Raw genomic sequence first — 14203 nt, 5'->3', positions numbered from 1 at the left:
TTCAAATCTGGCATCAGACACTTCCTAGCTGTGTGACCCCAGGCAAGTCACTTTACCCCAACTGCCTAGCCCTAAAAATTAATCTCTATTTGGTTTTTTGAGTCTTTCAAAACCTAGTCCCAACTTACCTTTCTAGTTTATTTATTCATCTTACCACAATCTATGGTCTGACAAAACTGGCCTTCTGTATGTCCCTCATACACAATTCTTTCATCTCCCTGGCATTGCACTGGTTACCCTATGGGCTCAGAATGCATTCTTTTCTCCTCTCTGGCTCAAAGAAGTCCTTTCCTCTTTTAGGAGAAGTACGTTTTGATCTGAAGTTTTTCCTAATCCCTCTAACTTACTAGAATTGTACCTTTCTCTCTAAACTTTGTTGTTGTTTAGTCATTCATTGCACTCTTCAAGACCCCATGGGGCCAGAGCTATCCATGGGGTTGTCTTGGCAAAGACACTGGTTTTCCATTCCTTCTCCAATAGATCCAGTGGGTCCTTTTGTGAAGCAATCAGAGGTTAAGTGACTTGCCCAAGGTCATACAGCCTGGATGTATCTGAGGCTGGATTTGAACACAGATCTTCCTGCCTCCACGTGCAGCACTCTATCCACTGAGCCACCTCACTGCCTCCTAAGTGTACAGAAGTTAAATGACTTGCCCAAGATAACCCAACTAGGAAATGTTTAAGACTGGATTTGAATTCAAGCTCAATGCTATTAACCACTGATCCACAGCCTTCTCTGCTATAAACTACATTGTTAAGTTATTCTACGTACACTAAAAAATGTACATACTGTTTCCCTCCAGAGCAGGAACTGCTTCATTGTGTCCCTTTGTCTCCGTGACACCTAGTACTGTGCTTGGCACATAGTAACCACTTAATAGAGATGTATTACTGCAGGGTGGATAGTCTGGAAAACAGATTCAAATCTCACTTCTGAAATGTGCTTGTTAGCTGGGTGAAACTCTGGGCAAGTCCCTTAAACTCTCTGAGCCTCAGTTTCTTCATCTGTAAAATGAGAAGTTTGGATTCACTCTCTAAGGCCTAAATTTTAAACCCTTACAAATAAGTGTCTGTTAGTTGACTGATTGATTGCCAGATGGGAGATTTAAGTTAGAAAAGCCAATTTCTCCCAGTTTCTGTGGCTTAAAAAAAAGAGAGAGAGACTTAGCAAGAGACAAAGCTTTTGCTGTGTTGGTTTAGGTTTTGGGTGCCATCCAGGGGACCTAATATTGGGGAAACTATTGTTGAGTAACACCAAAGAATCAGAGTCAGTGACGGTAAAGAAAAAAGGCCTAATCAAAGCAGGTGGATGAGTCACCGGAATGGGCCCTGATTCCATCCCCAAGTATCTGATTGCACTGAACTGGAACATGGAAAGCAAATTGCTACCCCCTAAAATACACATGCCTCCACCCCCCCGCTCATCAATCCACCTTCTGTCAGCCTTCATTCTCAAGCCCTTGTTCCCCAGCCAGGGGAATTTCTATGAAAAGACCTCAAGGCCTTGGGCAAACAGGGAAGGGATCAACTCTCCCCACCCTGTGTTGACCAATGAAAAATTCCCCCACCCACCCCCAATGTTAGTTAGTGTATTAACTAGAAAAAGGGCCCATGTGTGTGTGTGTGTGTGTGTGTGTGTGTGTGTGTGTGTGTGTGTGTGTGTGTGCAGGTTTTTCACAACTTAAAGGTTGTATAAGTCAGCAAGGACATAGCACTGTGGAAGTCATGGAGTCTCCTTCAGTGTTGATATCTAAGGAATGAACAGTTGGCTTTAGCTTTGGGATGATTCAAATACAATCCTGCCTAGAAATATGTGCAGGGAAAAGAAGACGACTATGGATCAAGGTACAATACTCAAAGTTTTAAAGTCAAATTCTGCAGGAATGTTGTTAGAAGTTAAAGACTTCCCCTTCCTCTTCCCTGAGTTATATCTCCAGTCTATGTACACCATGGACCAATTATTTACAAAAACAGTGCCCACAAAGGAGCAGAGACTATCGCGTGTGAGACTGCTAAACCCAATATGTCCAATCCTTGAAGATGTTCCTGATGGACCAGGTGAAGAATCCTAGTCCCTACTAGTCCCTCCTATGATATGCTCTTCTCTTTCCTTCCAGATGTTCCTCTGCCAAGATAAAAACTGTGGTATTTGGGCTTCTCCCTGTCCTATCCTGGCTCCCCAAATACAAGATTAAAGACTACATCGTGCCTGATCTCCTTGGGGGATTGAGTGGGGGGTCCATCCAGGTCCCACAAGGTGAGAGATTCTCCCTAAGCTAGCTATTATGCACTGTATCCCATGTCTAAAAATATCTATGATCTTGAACATTAAAGTGTACCCTCTTTAGATTTTAGGGACCCAAACTGGGGAGCATTGGTAAGGATGACCCTCAGGATCATGGTGAACAGATGCTATTTCCTATACTATATGTTTCCTCAGGTGGCCTGCTTTCTCATTGTTAGGCTGGAAATCAGTATCCTTTTGAAGTAATGAAACGGTTTTTCACTGTCAAAAACCATCATGTCTACAGGAGGTCCAAGTTTAGCCTTAGAACTAGAACCCTAGACTTCAAATCCTAGATCTTCTACTGACTCTTAGGGTGACCTTGTGGCCCTCTCTGGGCCTCAGCTTCCTTGTCTATAAAATGAAGGGATTGGATGAGACAATTCCTGAGGTCCTTTCCAGCTCTAAATCCACAATCTCATAACTTCTTCAGGCATGGCTTTTGCACTGTTGGCCAACCTTCCTGCAGTCAATGGGCTCTACTCATCTTTCTTCCCTCTCCTGACTTACTTCTTCCTGGGAGGCGTTCATCAGATGGTGCCAGGTAAAAGGCCTCCTTACCCTCAATCCCCATGCCCATCTTCCTTGTTGGTGAGTACAGGGATCAAAAAGATAATGGCATGTCCTGAGTTAATCCTGAAGAGGGAAACTCACTAGGTTGGTCAAGAAACTGGAAACCTTGCCTTTTGAGGACGGGGCCAAAGAACTGGGGAATTTTAACCTGGAAAAGATGCTGTTAATATCTTTAATTGTCTTCAGGCCTGTCACATGGGATGTGATGGCCATGAAGTTCTTAGATCTCTGTGCTCCTATGATCCCCATAAGAGGAATTCTGTGTCTTCAGCTTGGCCCTAGAGGACAGAACTGGGGACAAGTGGAAGTTCCAGGGAGACAGATATAAGCTTCTTCCTAGGGAAAAATTCCTGACAATTAGAGCAATCTGAAAATGAAATGGGCTAACTTTCCTTACAGGAAGTAATGGGCTCTCTGTTACTGGGGTAGGGATGGAGGTGAGGGGGTCTTCAAATGCTTCAGGTCCATACTTCAGGTTGGGATGAGACTAGAGGGTTCCTAAAGTCCCTTCCAGCTCTGCTATGTTTGAATGTCATCTATCCCATTCATTTACTGAGTAACCCTAAAGGCTTCTCTCATTTAGCCTTTCTCTTTGAGTCTCTTTGTGTGTGAAAACTTTTATATTTTTTAAATTTCAAGAAAAAGTAATTTTTAACTTTCTTTTTTTTTAATTTTGAGTTCCAAATTCTCTCCTTCCTCCTCCTTCCCTCTTCCTACCCTAAGTAAGCAATTTGATATCGATTATAGATGTGTAGTCATGGAAAACATCTTCATATTAACCATATTGCAAAAGAAAACACAGACCACACACCCCAAAAACAAGAAAAATAAAGTTTTTTAAGTATACTTTGATCTATATTGAGACTCCATCTACATGTAGATAGCATTTTTCTTCATAAGTTCTTTAGAACTATCTTGGATCATTGTATTGCTAAGAATAACAAAGTCATTCACAGTTGATCACTGTACAATTTTCCTTTTACTGTGTAAGTGTCCTCCTGTTTCTGCTCATTTCACTTTGCATCAGTTCATGTAAGTCTTTCCAAGTTTTTCTGAGTCTCATCTCCTGTAAAATGAAAATTAAAGGGGGCAGCTGGGTAGCTCAGTGGATTGAGAGCCAGGCTTAGAGACAGAAGGTCCTAGGTTCAAATGTGGCCTCAGACACTTCCCAGCTTTGTGACCCTGAGCAAGTCACTTTACCCCATTGCCCAGCCCTTACCACTCTTCTGCCTTGGAGCCAATACACAATATTGACTCCAAGACAGAAGGTAAGGATTTAAAAAAAAAATTATAATGGCTCTGCTAACTTCATGAGGTTGCTTTAAGGCTAACATTGATATAGCATGAAGGGCTATGCAAATGTGAAGGAATTTTCTTTAACTGTAGAGGAAACAAGCATGGCAAGGTGGAGGGGGAGAAGAATGAGGAATCATGGGAGCTGATGCTCTCTCCAGGACTGCCTTTCCCAGTAGAATTATTAAACTCTTCCATTAACTCCCTGAGGGTTGGGGCGTCATCCTGGGGCCACTGGTGGTTATAGTGGGTACTGGTCCAAACCTCTGTCTTTTGCTGGGCTGGGTGGGGCACCACAGGTACCTTTGCTGTTATCAGCGTCCTGGTGGGTAACATCTGTCTGCAGCTGGCTCCAGAGTCAAAATTCCAGGTCTTTAACAATGTCACCAACACAAGCTACGTGGACATAGCAGCCATGGAAGAGGAGAGACTTCACGTGTCAGCGACATTGGCTTGTCTAACAGCTATTATCCAGGTGAGTGGATAATACTCATGAAGTGCCCCAGGGAAACCTTACTCCTCCTGCATCTTGGGAATAAGAGCCAAAGAAACTGCAGACAGTTATCCAGAGTACTCAGAACCTCAAGGGAAGCAGAATTGAATTCAAGAATCCTTATGCTTTCTAGAGTCTATTTATACCTCCCTCTGCATCTACATGCAGGGTAGCAGGTCTCTAACCTACGAAAGCAGATTCAGCAATTTGCCTTCTCCCACAGGGCTGGAGGGTCCTGGAGAAATCTCTGACCTGATACCCTGCTAAATGAGACTGTCTTCTGAGATTAGAGGCCAATTCCAGTTCAAAGTCCAACCTGCTATCTATAGCATGATTCTCCTCTATAACGTTTCCCACAGAGGTACCCCTGGAAAAGGTGCCCAAATCTCAATCTGTCACCTAATCCATTGTCCGCCAACCTCCTCTGCCAAGATATTACAAGCCTCGCTGAAATTCTTTCTAATTCTTTGTATACTTAGAGGCTGCAAGGGCATTTCCCTCCTCCGTGCCCATCCCCCTCCAAGCCACACACCATCGGGAATTTATCAAGGGTGTGCCTAAGCCAGAAATAACACAGAAAAGATCTAAGGAACATTTTTATGTGACTTTTTTTTTCTAAATGCATATTTTTACTATAGAAAATTCTACTCCCCATAAATATGTAAGTGCCTTTGCATCATAGGGGGCAGCAAGGTAGCACAATGGATAGAGTCAGGCTTAAAGGCAGGAAAACTTATCTTCCTGAGTTCAAATCTAGTCTCAGACAAACCAGCTGTGTGACCCTGAACAAGTCACTTAACCCTATTTGCCTCAATTTCCTCATCTGTCAAGTGAGCTGGAGAAGGAAATGGCAAACCACTCTAAGATCTTTGCCAAGAAAACCCACAATATGGTCATGAAGAGTCAGACATGGGACAGCTGGATGGGTCAGTGGATTGAGAGCCAGGCCTAGAAACAGGATGTCCTGGGTTCAAATTTGACCTCAGATACTTCCTAGCTGGGTGACTCTGGCAAGTCACTTAAACCCCTTTGCCTAGCCCTTACCACCCGTCTGCCTTAGAACCAACACACAGTATTGATTCCAAAATAGAAGGTAAGAGTTTTTAAAAAAAGAGTCAGACATGACTGAAACAACTGAACAAGTATGTATGACAAGTTACTTGTATGACAATGTAGGATCATGGGATTTTCGAGCTAGAAGAAGCCTTAGAGACTCGTATGATTTAGAGTTGAAAGTACCTTTGGTCTAGATCACCTCTCCCACTTATCAGATAAGGAAACCAAGGCCCTAACAGGTAAAGCGACTTGCCCGAAGTTTTCTAAGTCCAAACCAAGCACGCTTTCAGCTTAACTCTGCTGCCTGCCAGAATAAGAGTTCCAGAGAAGGTTCAAAGCTTCTTTTGACAGTGGCTCATAGAATGGGGGCCAGGGTTGGAGGGAAGTGAAATCTTTAAACCTTCCTCAGGATATGCAAAATGCTTCATCTCATTTCCAGATAGTCCCTATCCTCAAGGAATTTGTAACCCAGTTGGAGAGATTGGATATATGCATTAAAGATTAATAAACACTTGAGGAAAGCTAGGTGGCTCAGTAGATAGAGAACAAAGCCTAGAATTGGGAGGACCTGGGTTTAAGTCTGGTCTCAGACACTTCCTAGTTGTGTGACCCTGGGTAAGTCACTTAACCCCCATTGCCTACCCCTTATGTCTCTCTTGTTTTTGAACCAATACTCAGTACCAATTCTAAGACAGGAGGTAAGGGTTTTTAAAAAATTACTAAGCGCTCAAGGATGCATCTGTGACATTCTAGGTGTGCTGCCATTGTCCTTGGCAGTGGGGCAATGACATGCATGGCCCCAAGCAGGTATCTGCATTTCTCTCTCCTTCTTCTGTGTCCCATCCTAGATGGGCTTAGGGTTTGTACAGTTTGGTTTTGTGGCCATCTACCTGTCCGAGTCCTTCATCAGAGGCTTCATGACTGCTGCTGGGTTGCAGATCCTGATCTCTGTACTCAAATACATCTTCGGGCTGACCATCCCCTCCTACACTGGACCTGGAGCCATTGTCTTGGTGAGTTTGGAATCCAACCTAGAGGCCTGGGTGAGACACCTGAGAATCTTTCCAGCTCTTTAAAAGTTGCTGGGTTTTTTAAGTGATAAGCACCCTTCTTGGATTCATTCAATAAGCATTCATTAAATGCCCTCAACATGTAAGGCACTTTTGGGAAAGCTAGGTGGCTCAATGGATAGTCAGGCTTGGCGATGTTGGGTCCTGGATTCAAATCTGCCCTCATACCCTTGATAGCTGTATGACCCTGGGCAAGTCACTTAATTCCCATGGCTTAGCCCTTACCACTCTTCTGCCTTGGAATCGATACACAGTTTTTATTCTAAGATGGAAAGTAAGGGTTTAAAAAAAAAGAAGAAGAAGAAAGTAAGGGTTTAAAAACAAAACAAAACATAGAAGGCACTTTGCTAGAAGCTAGGATTACAGAACACAATAGTCCTTATCCCTGAAAGTGTTTGAACCAAAGCCAGTTGGTCACCTGTCAGGAATTCTTGTGCTCAATGGGAAGTTGGACTTGACAACCTCTAAGGTCCTTTCCAAATATATAATTCTAATTCCTGTAGCCTTCCTCAGTTCCTCATTCTAGTGCCTATCAGAGAAGTTCTTCCTTAACTTTAACCTTGTTCCCTTGAGCTGCCACTTAAAAACCTATTTCCTCTTGTTCCACTTGGGGACAGAGAAAGAGAATGATCTATTCCAGATAGTGTCTCCCATCTGAGAGATTTCCACAAGTTGAGGAGGGAGGTGGATACGAGAGGCTGAATTTTGTTTCACTTGTGCCTTTCTCAATCATCCTTACCAACTCAGGACCCTGCCCAGAAGTGGACAGAGAGAAGGGAGAAAGAGGAAGGAACCTATGAAGGTGACGACCTCTTCTCCTGGTTTGTTCTCTTCTGATGTCCCTGATCTATTATTTATAAGGATTAAAAATGATAAAGGCTGCTATAAATATAAAAATTAGTATCTTAATTAAAGCCATGCTGATAGATAAAGTTATTAGACCATGCGCTTGTAAGAATTCAAAACCGCTGCCCTCGCCATTATTGTCTCCTGTCTCCTCCCGAGTCTGCTGGCCAAGAGGCACTCCCCCCTAATCCAGGAGATTATAAACTCTTCTCTGCGTGGAGACGTAGGTGTCCCCACGCCCAAAGAACCGGAAACGGAAACCCGTTGGACCACGGGAAATATAGTTTGATACATTTCCCGTGTCCATAGAAAATATACATATATATACTTAAAGATGGCATCTCCCAAATTTCACTTTTACACTTCTAGACCTTCATCGACATCTGCAAAAACCTGGGCCATACAAATATTGCCTCGCTTGTCTTTGCCCTCATAAGTGCTGTCTTTCTGGTGCTGGTGAAAGAACTTAATGTCCGCTACATGCACAAGATTCGTGTTCCCATCCCCACGGAACTGATTGTGGTGAGGATCTCACTTGGAAACTGGGTTTGGGGTGGGGAGCCTGGACCAATGGCAAAGTGGGGGAAAAGGGCAATGTAGACCTGGCTTCCAAATAAGCAGGGCTTTACACAAAGGTGCTATTTACTCTGCTATTTACTGCCTGCGAGACTGGAGGGAGAAAAAAAGAATCATTCCAGTTTCCTTATCTGTAAAATGAAGGAATTCTACTAAATCTTACCTTGTGATTCATAAAAAATTATTCTGCATCTCAGTTTCCTTATCTGTAAAATCAGGAGATTAGGCTAAATTATCCCCAAGATCTACAGCTTTAACTAGTGTGATCCTAAGAGTTCCTGTGAAGTGAGCGTACCTGTAAGTTAGTCTTACAGTACCCGAATTTAAATCCAGGTTCTGCCACTTATGATGAGTTATCCTAGGAAAATCTGTTCACTTTTATGGCTCAGTCAAAGAATAAGGGAGTTGAACTAAATCAGACATACCAAACACCATGGCCCAAAGGCAACATTTGGCACACAACACTCTTAAGTACAGCCTGAACCAGACAAAAACATAATTGGAGGGGGAAGCTAGGTAGTTTAGTGGATAGAGAGAGGAGGTCTTGGGTCCAACTCTGGCCTCAGACACTTTCTAGCTGTGTGACCCTGGGCAAGTCATTTAATTCCCACTGCCTAGCCCTTACCACTCTTCTGCCTTGGAACCAATATACAATATTGTTTGTATTGTACAAATATTGTATGAAATTTTTTTAGACAACCCTTCCCTTTCATCTTGGTTTTGGTTCCAAGATGAAAGGGAAGGTTTGTTTAAAAAAAAAATAACATAATTGGACAGGAAAGGTAGGTAGCACAGTAAATAGTGTATCATCCCTGGAGACTAGAAAGAACCTGGGATCAAATCTGGCCTCACACACTTCCTAGCTGTATGACCCTGGCCAAGTCACTCAATACCCATTGCCTGGCTTTTATCACTCTTCTGCTTTGGAACCAATACTCAGAATTGATACTAAGCCAGAAGGTAAGAATTTAAAACACACACACATATACACACCCCAACATAATTGCACAGAGGAGCTAAATAGCACAACAGATAGAGTGTCAGGCCTGGAGATGGGAAAACCTGGGTTCAAATCTGGTTTCAGACACTTCTTAACTATATGACCCTGGGCAAGTCACCTAGTCCCAATTGCCTAGCCCTCGCTGCTCTTCTGTCTTAGAATTCATACTTTAAAAAAATAATAATAATTGGGAAATATTTAATAAAATAAGAAAAAAATAACAAGATAATATTACATTTTTAAAACTAAGTCAATATATGACCCTCATGGATCCTCATGAATAGTTTAATAGCTCCCTTTTCTATTTGAGTTTGACACTCCTGAACTCCATAACCTCTAAGGTTCCTTCTAAGTCTAATTCTATGATCTATCGCCTTAAGCTCTGTCAGTTATAGGGACAAGGACATTAAAGCTCTCCCTCCTGCAGTAAGCAAAACAGGAAACCAGACAGTACAAGTCAATGTTAGTACATGTCTAGCTTTTCCAGAGTCATTTTTATCAGACAGTTGAGAATGGAAGGACCTGGGTTTCTTTCTGAGAGAGGGAAGCCTGGTAGGGAACCAATGCCCTGGCTCAGGTCCCATCTTTCCCTTCCTCAATAGGTGGTGGTGGCAACGGCTATCTCTGGGGGTTGTAAGATGCCCAAGAAGTACCATATGCAGATTGTGGGAGAGATCCAACAGGGGTGAGTGGAAGCTGGCTGGGAGCTTGGCTCTCCCACCCTGGCCCAGGCCCAATCTAGAACCCTGGTCCTGCAGTATGGGACAGTACTAGGTCCACGAGTCAATTTCATTGGGGTCCTCTTTAGGGAAGTCACACCCCCAAGCCTAGTCCAGCTCAGCTCAGCCCTCAGACTGTGTCTCCAGATAATAGTTTTATTGGAACACAAGCTTAAATTATACCAAAGTCTACTGGACAGAGAATTAGATAAAGGCTAGCCTATTAAGGGGAAACATCTCTCCTTTGCCTCCATCCCAGGACAACATCTTTTTAACAACTTGGGCTATAATTGCTCAATCAACACATATATTGAGTGCCTACTATAGGCAAGGCATCATACAAGGTGCTGTACTTTCTCTGGAGAATTAGAGGTTCATTGATTGCACTCTCATAGTCCTGGGAGGCAAGGTGTGAGAGGAAAAGAGAGGAAGTGGCCCTGAGTGAAGGAGAACCATGGGTAATCAGAGGATTCATCTTCTGGTCCCATCTCTGCTACTTACTGATGATGTGGCTTTGGGCAAGTCACTTAAACTCTTCTAATTACCAGTTTTCTCATCCATAAATGAGAATAATATTAGTACTACATATAACCCAAATGAAAGGAATTATCATCATCTTCCCTCAGAATGGTTGGTTTGGTCCAAATGAGCTCTGAAGGCCCTCTAAGATTTCCAATTCTATGGTTCTATGATGCTAACTTGACCCTACCCCTGATTCCCCCACTCCTCCTCCTTTTTCCCTCCCATTTACAAGCACACACTGAATCCTAATCCTTCTTCCCCTCTGACTCCATGACAGATTCCCCACCCCAGTGTCCCCCATGGTCTTTCAGTGGAAGGACATGATTGGCACAGCCTTCTCCCTGGCCATCGTGGGTTATGTCATCAACCTGGCCGTTGGCAGGACCCTGGGAACTAAACATGGCTATGATGTGGATTCTAATCAGGTAATTCCTTTCCCAGAAGGGCAAGGAGAGGTAGGGAAATGAATCTTGTATTGGGAAAAGGGAAGGGAAAAGAGGGCATGAGCAACATATTGGAGAAGCCATGCAAAGACAATTGCTAGTGAGAGGGTCCCCCAGCAACTGGATGTAACTCTATAGATACTAGAGAGTCCAACAATGAAATATAGACTTGTATATAGACCATCATTGTTTGTAGGAGCATTGATTTTTGTAAGACTTAGAGATAAAAGGAGCTCTAGTGATCCAGGCTAACTCCACATTTTAAAAATCATGGGATCATAAACACTGCTGGAAGGGACCTTAGCAATCAAGTCCAGCCTCCACCATTTTATAGATGAAGAAACTGAAATTCACAGTTAGTAAATGTCTGAGAGAGGGTTAGAACCTTCTGGGTCCAAATCCAACATTCTACCCATTACACAATGCTACCTCTGAGGAAACTGATGCTTTACCCACTGGTAGTATGCCTCTGAAGCATAGAACCTCGGAGACAGAAGGGAGACAGTATGAAAAAACAGAGACTAATTTTGACTCTGACTCATTGTTCTAGGTGACATAAATTTCTTGACCTCTCTAGATTTCAATTTCTTCACCTAGAACAGTGATGGGCAACCTTTTGAACTTGGTGTGTCAAAATTCTCCAAAAAAACGAGCTTAACTCAGGTGGTGTGTCACTTCGAGAAAAAAAACCATAATTTCATGATATTTATAGTTTAAATAACAAAAATGTATAATTGTGATATATACTTGTATTTAATAAACCAAAATAGGTAAATTAATATAGGTTGAATTGTCATCTATAGTGCACAGAGTGTCTACACTACAATACAGCAAATGTTTTGTCCTCGGCATGCAGCCCCATATTTCTCTCTATGCGACCGCATGTGGCCACATGTCATCAAAAATGGCTACGTGTGTCAGTGCTGACATGCATGTCATAGGTTTGCCATCACCAACCTAGAACACAAGAACATTGGACTAGATGAAGGGGTTCTTAGTCTTTTTTGTGTCATGGGCCCCTTGAACAGGAAATCTATGGACCCCCTTCTCACTTTAATTTTGCTTTAAATCACAATGGAAGGAAGGGTTCAATTTCAGTTAGAGGTTAGTGAAAATAGCAATCTAATTTTTTTTCATCTAAATTCACAGACCTCCTTAAATCTATCCACAAATGCCTTGGGGGTCTACGTACCTCAGTCTATGTACCTCTACACTCGATGATCTTGGGAAGGTCCCTTCCAGCTCTGACTTCTCTGTGATTTTGTTATTCATAGGGCTGCTCAGAAGCATTTGCTCTGCATTTGACAAAAGTTCACCTTGAACCCCCTAAGGCCCAGTCACTTTTAGTGATCTTGTCCCCAGTGACCTCTATGGCAGCTAGGTGGCATAATATATAAGAATGCTGGATTTGAAGTCTGGAAGTCCTAAGTTCAAATTCTGCCTCAGACATTTACTAGCTTTATGACTTTGGGCAAGTCATTTAACCTCTCAGTCTGTTTCAATTTCCTTATCTGAAAATAGAGATAATTATCATAGCTACTCAACAAGGTTGTTCTGAGGATAAAATCAGATATCATACAGAAAATGCTTTGTAAACCCTAATGCAATATACAAATGCTAGCTATTATTAGCCATCTTAGTGGTGCCCTTGGGCTATGCCATCCCAAATTCTCTCAAGTATTCTCCTGGTGGAATCATTGTGCTAGAGCTTGAGGGGACATGAGTGGCCATCTAGTCTAAACCCATAATTTTATAGATGAGGAGACTGAGGCCTAAGAAGGTTAAGTAACTTGTCCAAAGTCACAGTGATAGTAAGTATCTGAGTCAAGATAGGAACACAAGGTCTTCCGAGTTCATTATCTATGCTCTTTCCACTGTCAGAGTCTGTGCTGCCAAGGAGTGGTCAGATCCCAGAGTTGGCAGTTGAGTCTCTCCTGCCTGAAGTTCTCCCACTTCTTCACCCTACCTATCTCTAACTATCCAGACTGATTCCCATCTGCAGGGGAGATGGGTCCCCAAGTTCCTAAACATTCCTCCTCTCCCCACAGGAAATGATTGCTTTGGGCTGCAGCAACTTTTTTGGCTCCTTCTTTAAAATCCATGTCATTTGCTGTGCCCTCTCAGTCACCCTGGCTGTGGATGGAGCAGGGGGCAAATCTCAGGTGAGCTGGAGTGGGGAGGGATTCAAAGTAGGGAAAGCAAAGGATGATGGGCAGGGCAAATCATCTCTCTGAAGCCAATTGGGAAGATGCCCCCAGGAGGATCCAGTGCCAAGTTCAACTCAAAAAAGCTCACCACACTACCTCTCATCCAAATCTGTTCCCCTGTCCTAGAAAAGTAGAAATAATTCATGTCTCTGGACACTTTCTCTACTATGCCCTAAAGGAATTCTCCAATCCCTCCCTTCTTTGTCCCCGCTGCTTCCAGATGAGACACTGAGGGGCAGGTACAAATTCATACAGGGACCCAGTTATCCCCTAGAGAGAAAACCCAGAGTAAGAGTTCAACGCCTCTTCCTTCAACTCGTCCTCATCACATCTACCCAGCCTTCCTCCTTCTCTCAGTGTTCAGACTTTTTTTTTTTTTAACTCTTCACAGGTCTCAAGTCTGTGTGTGTCTCTAGTGGTGATGATCACCATGCTGGTTTTAGGGGTCTATCTGTACCCTTTGCCCAAGGTAAGAGCACAGTTGGGATAGGCTGAGGTAAAGGAGGGAAGAATCACCAAATTGTAAAGTACTCAAGATTAGAAGGGACCATAGAGATGTCCCAGACCAAACAAACCCCTTTCTGAAGCATGAAGCAAAGAGATTCACTTCTTAGAGAAGAGCACGCATAACCGAAACAGTGATGGGGATGGAACTGTCCATGGGGGCAGGTGCTAGCATAGAGTAACACTCAGGTAATCTCACCTTCAAAGGCAGTAAGGTGACAGGGCATCCCCCCAGGCACCTCACTTTCATAGGCTCATGGAATTTGAGCTGAAAGGAAGCTTAGAAATCACTGGTGGACCCTCCTCATCTTACAGAGATAGTAACACAGTTACCCAGATAGGGTTGGAACCCCTGGGGTTCTTGCATCTCTCTCTTTCTCTTTCTCTGTTTCCTTGTCTCTCTCTATGTGTCTCTGTCCAAGAAGCTCACCATACTCTCTCACCCAAATCCCTCCTTTCTCCCCACTGCTTCCAAATGAGCCACTGAGGGGGCAGGTATAAATTCACAAAGGGGACTCAGTTATCCCCTAGAGAGAAAACTAACTAACTCTCTCTCTCTCTCTCTCTTTTTCTCTCTCTCTCTCTTTCTCTCTCTCTCTCTCTCTCTCTCCCTCTCT

At 43.2% G+C, this 14203-nt stretch overlaps 1 protein-coding gene across 1 annotated transcript in view; it reads left to right on the top strand.

The window, feature by feature from the left end:
- The window catches only part of SLC26A9 (solute carrier family 26 member 9), a 34378-nt gene that overhangs the window by 2648 nt on the left and 17527 nt on the right, over positions 1-14203 (top strand). The window contains exons 2-10 of the mRNA XM_044674033.1: positions 2118-2257; positions 2718-2828; positions 4450-4625; positions 6548-6712; positions 7985-8137; positions 9794-9876; positions 10710-10857; positions 12924-13037; positions 13474-13551. Of these exons, the coding sequence (XP_044529968.1) occupies positions 2118-2257; positions 2718-2828; positions 4450-4625; positions 6548-6712; positions 7985-8137; positions 9794-9876; positions 10710-10857; positions 12924-13037; positions 13474-13551 (1168 nt within the window). The remainder of the gene's footprint in view (positions 1-2117; positions 2258-2717; positions 2829-4449; positions 4626-6547; positions 6713-7984; positions 8138-9793; positions 9877-10709; positions 10858-12923; positions 13038-13473; positions 13552-14203) is intronic.

The sequence above is a fragment of the Gracilinanus agilis genome, chromosome 4 (genome assembly GCF_016433145.1).
Source record: "Gracilinanus agilis isolate LMUSP501 chromosome 4, AgileGrace, whole genome shotgun sequence".
NCBI lineage: Eukaryota > Metazoa > Chordata > Mammalia > Didelphimorphia > Didelphidae > Gracilinanus > Gracilinanus agilis.
Note: the sequence above shows the minus strand (reverse complement) of the source record. Positions and strands in the feature narration are given on the sequence as shown.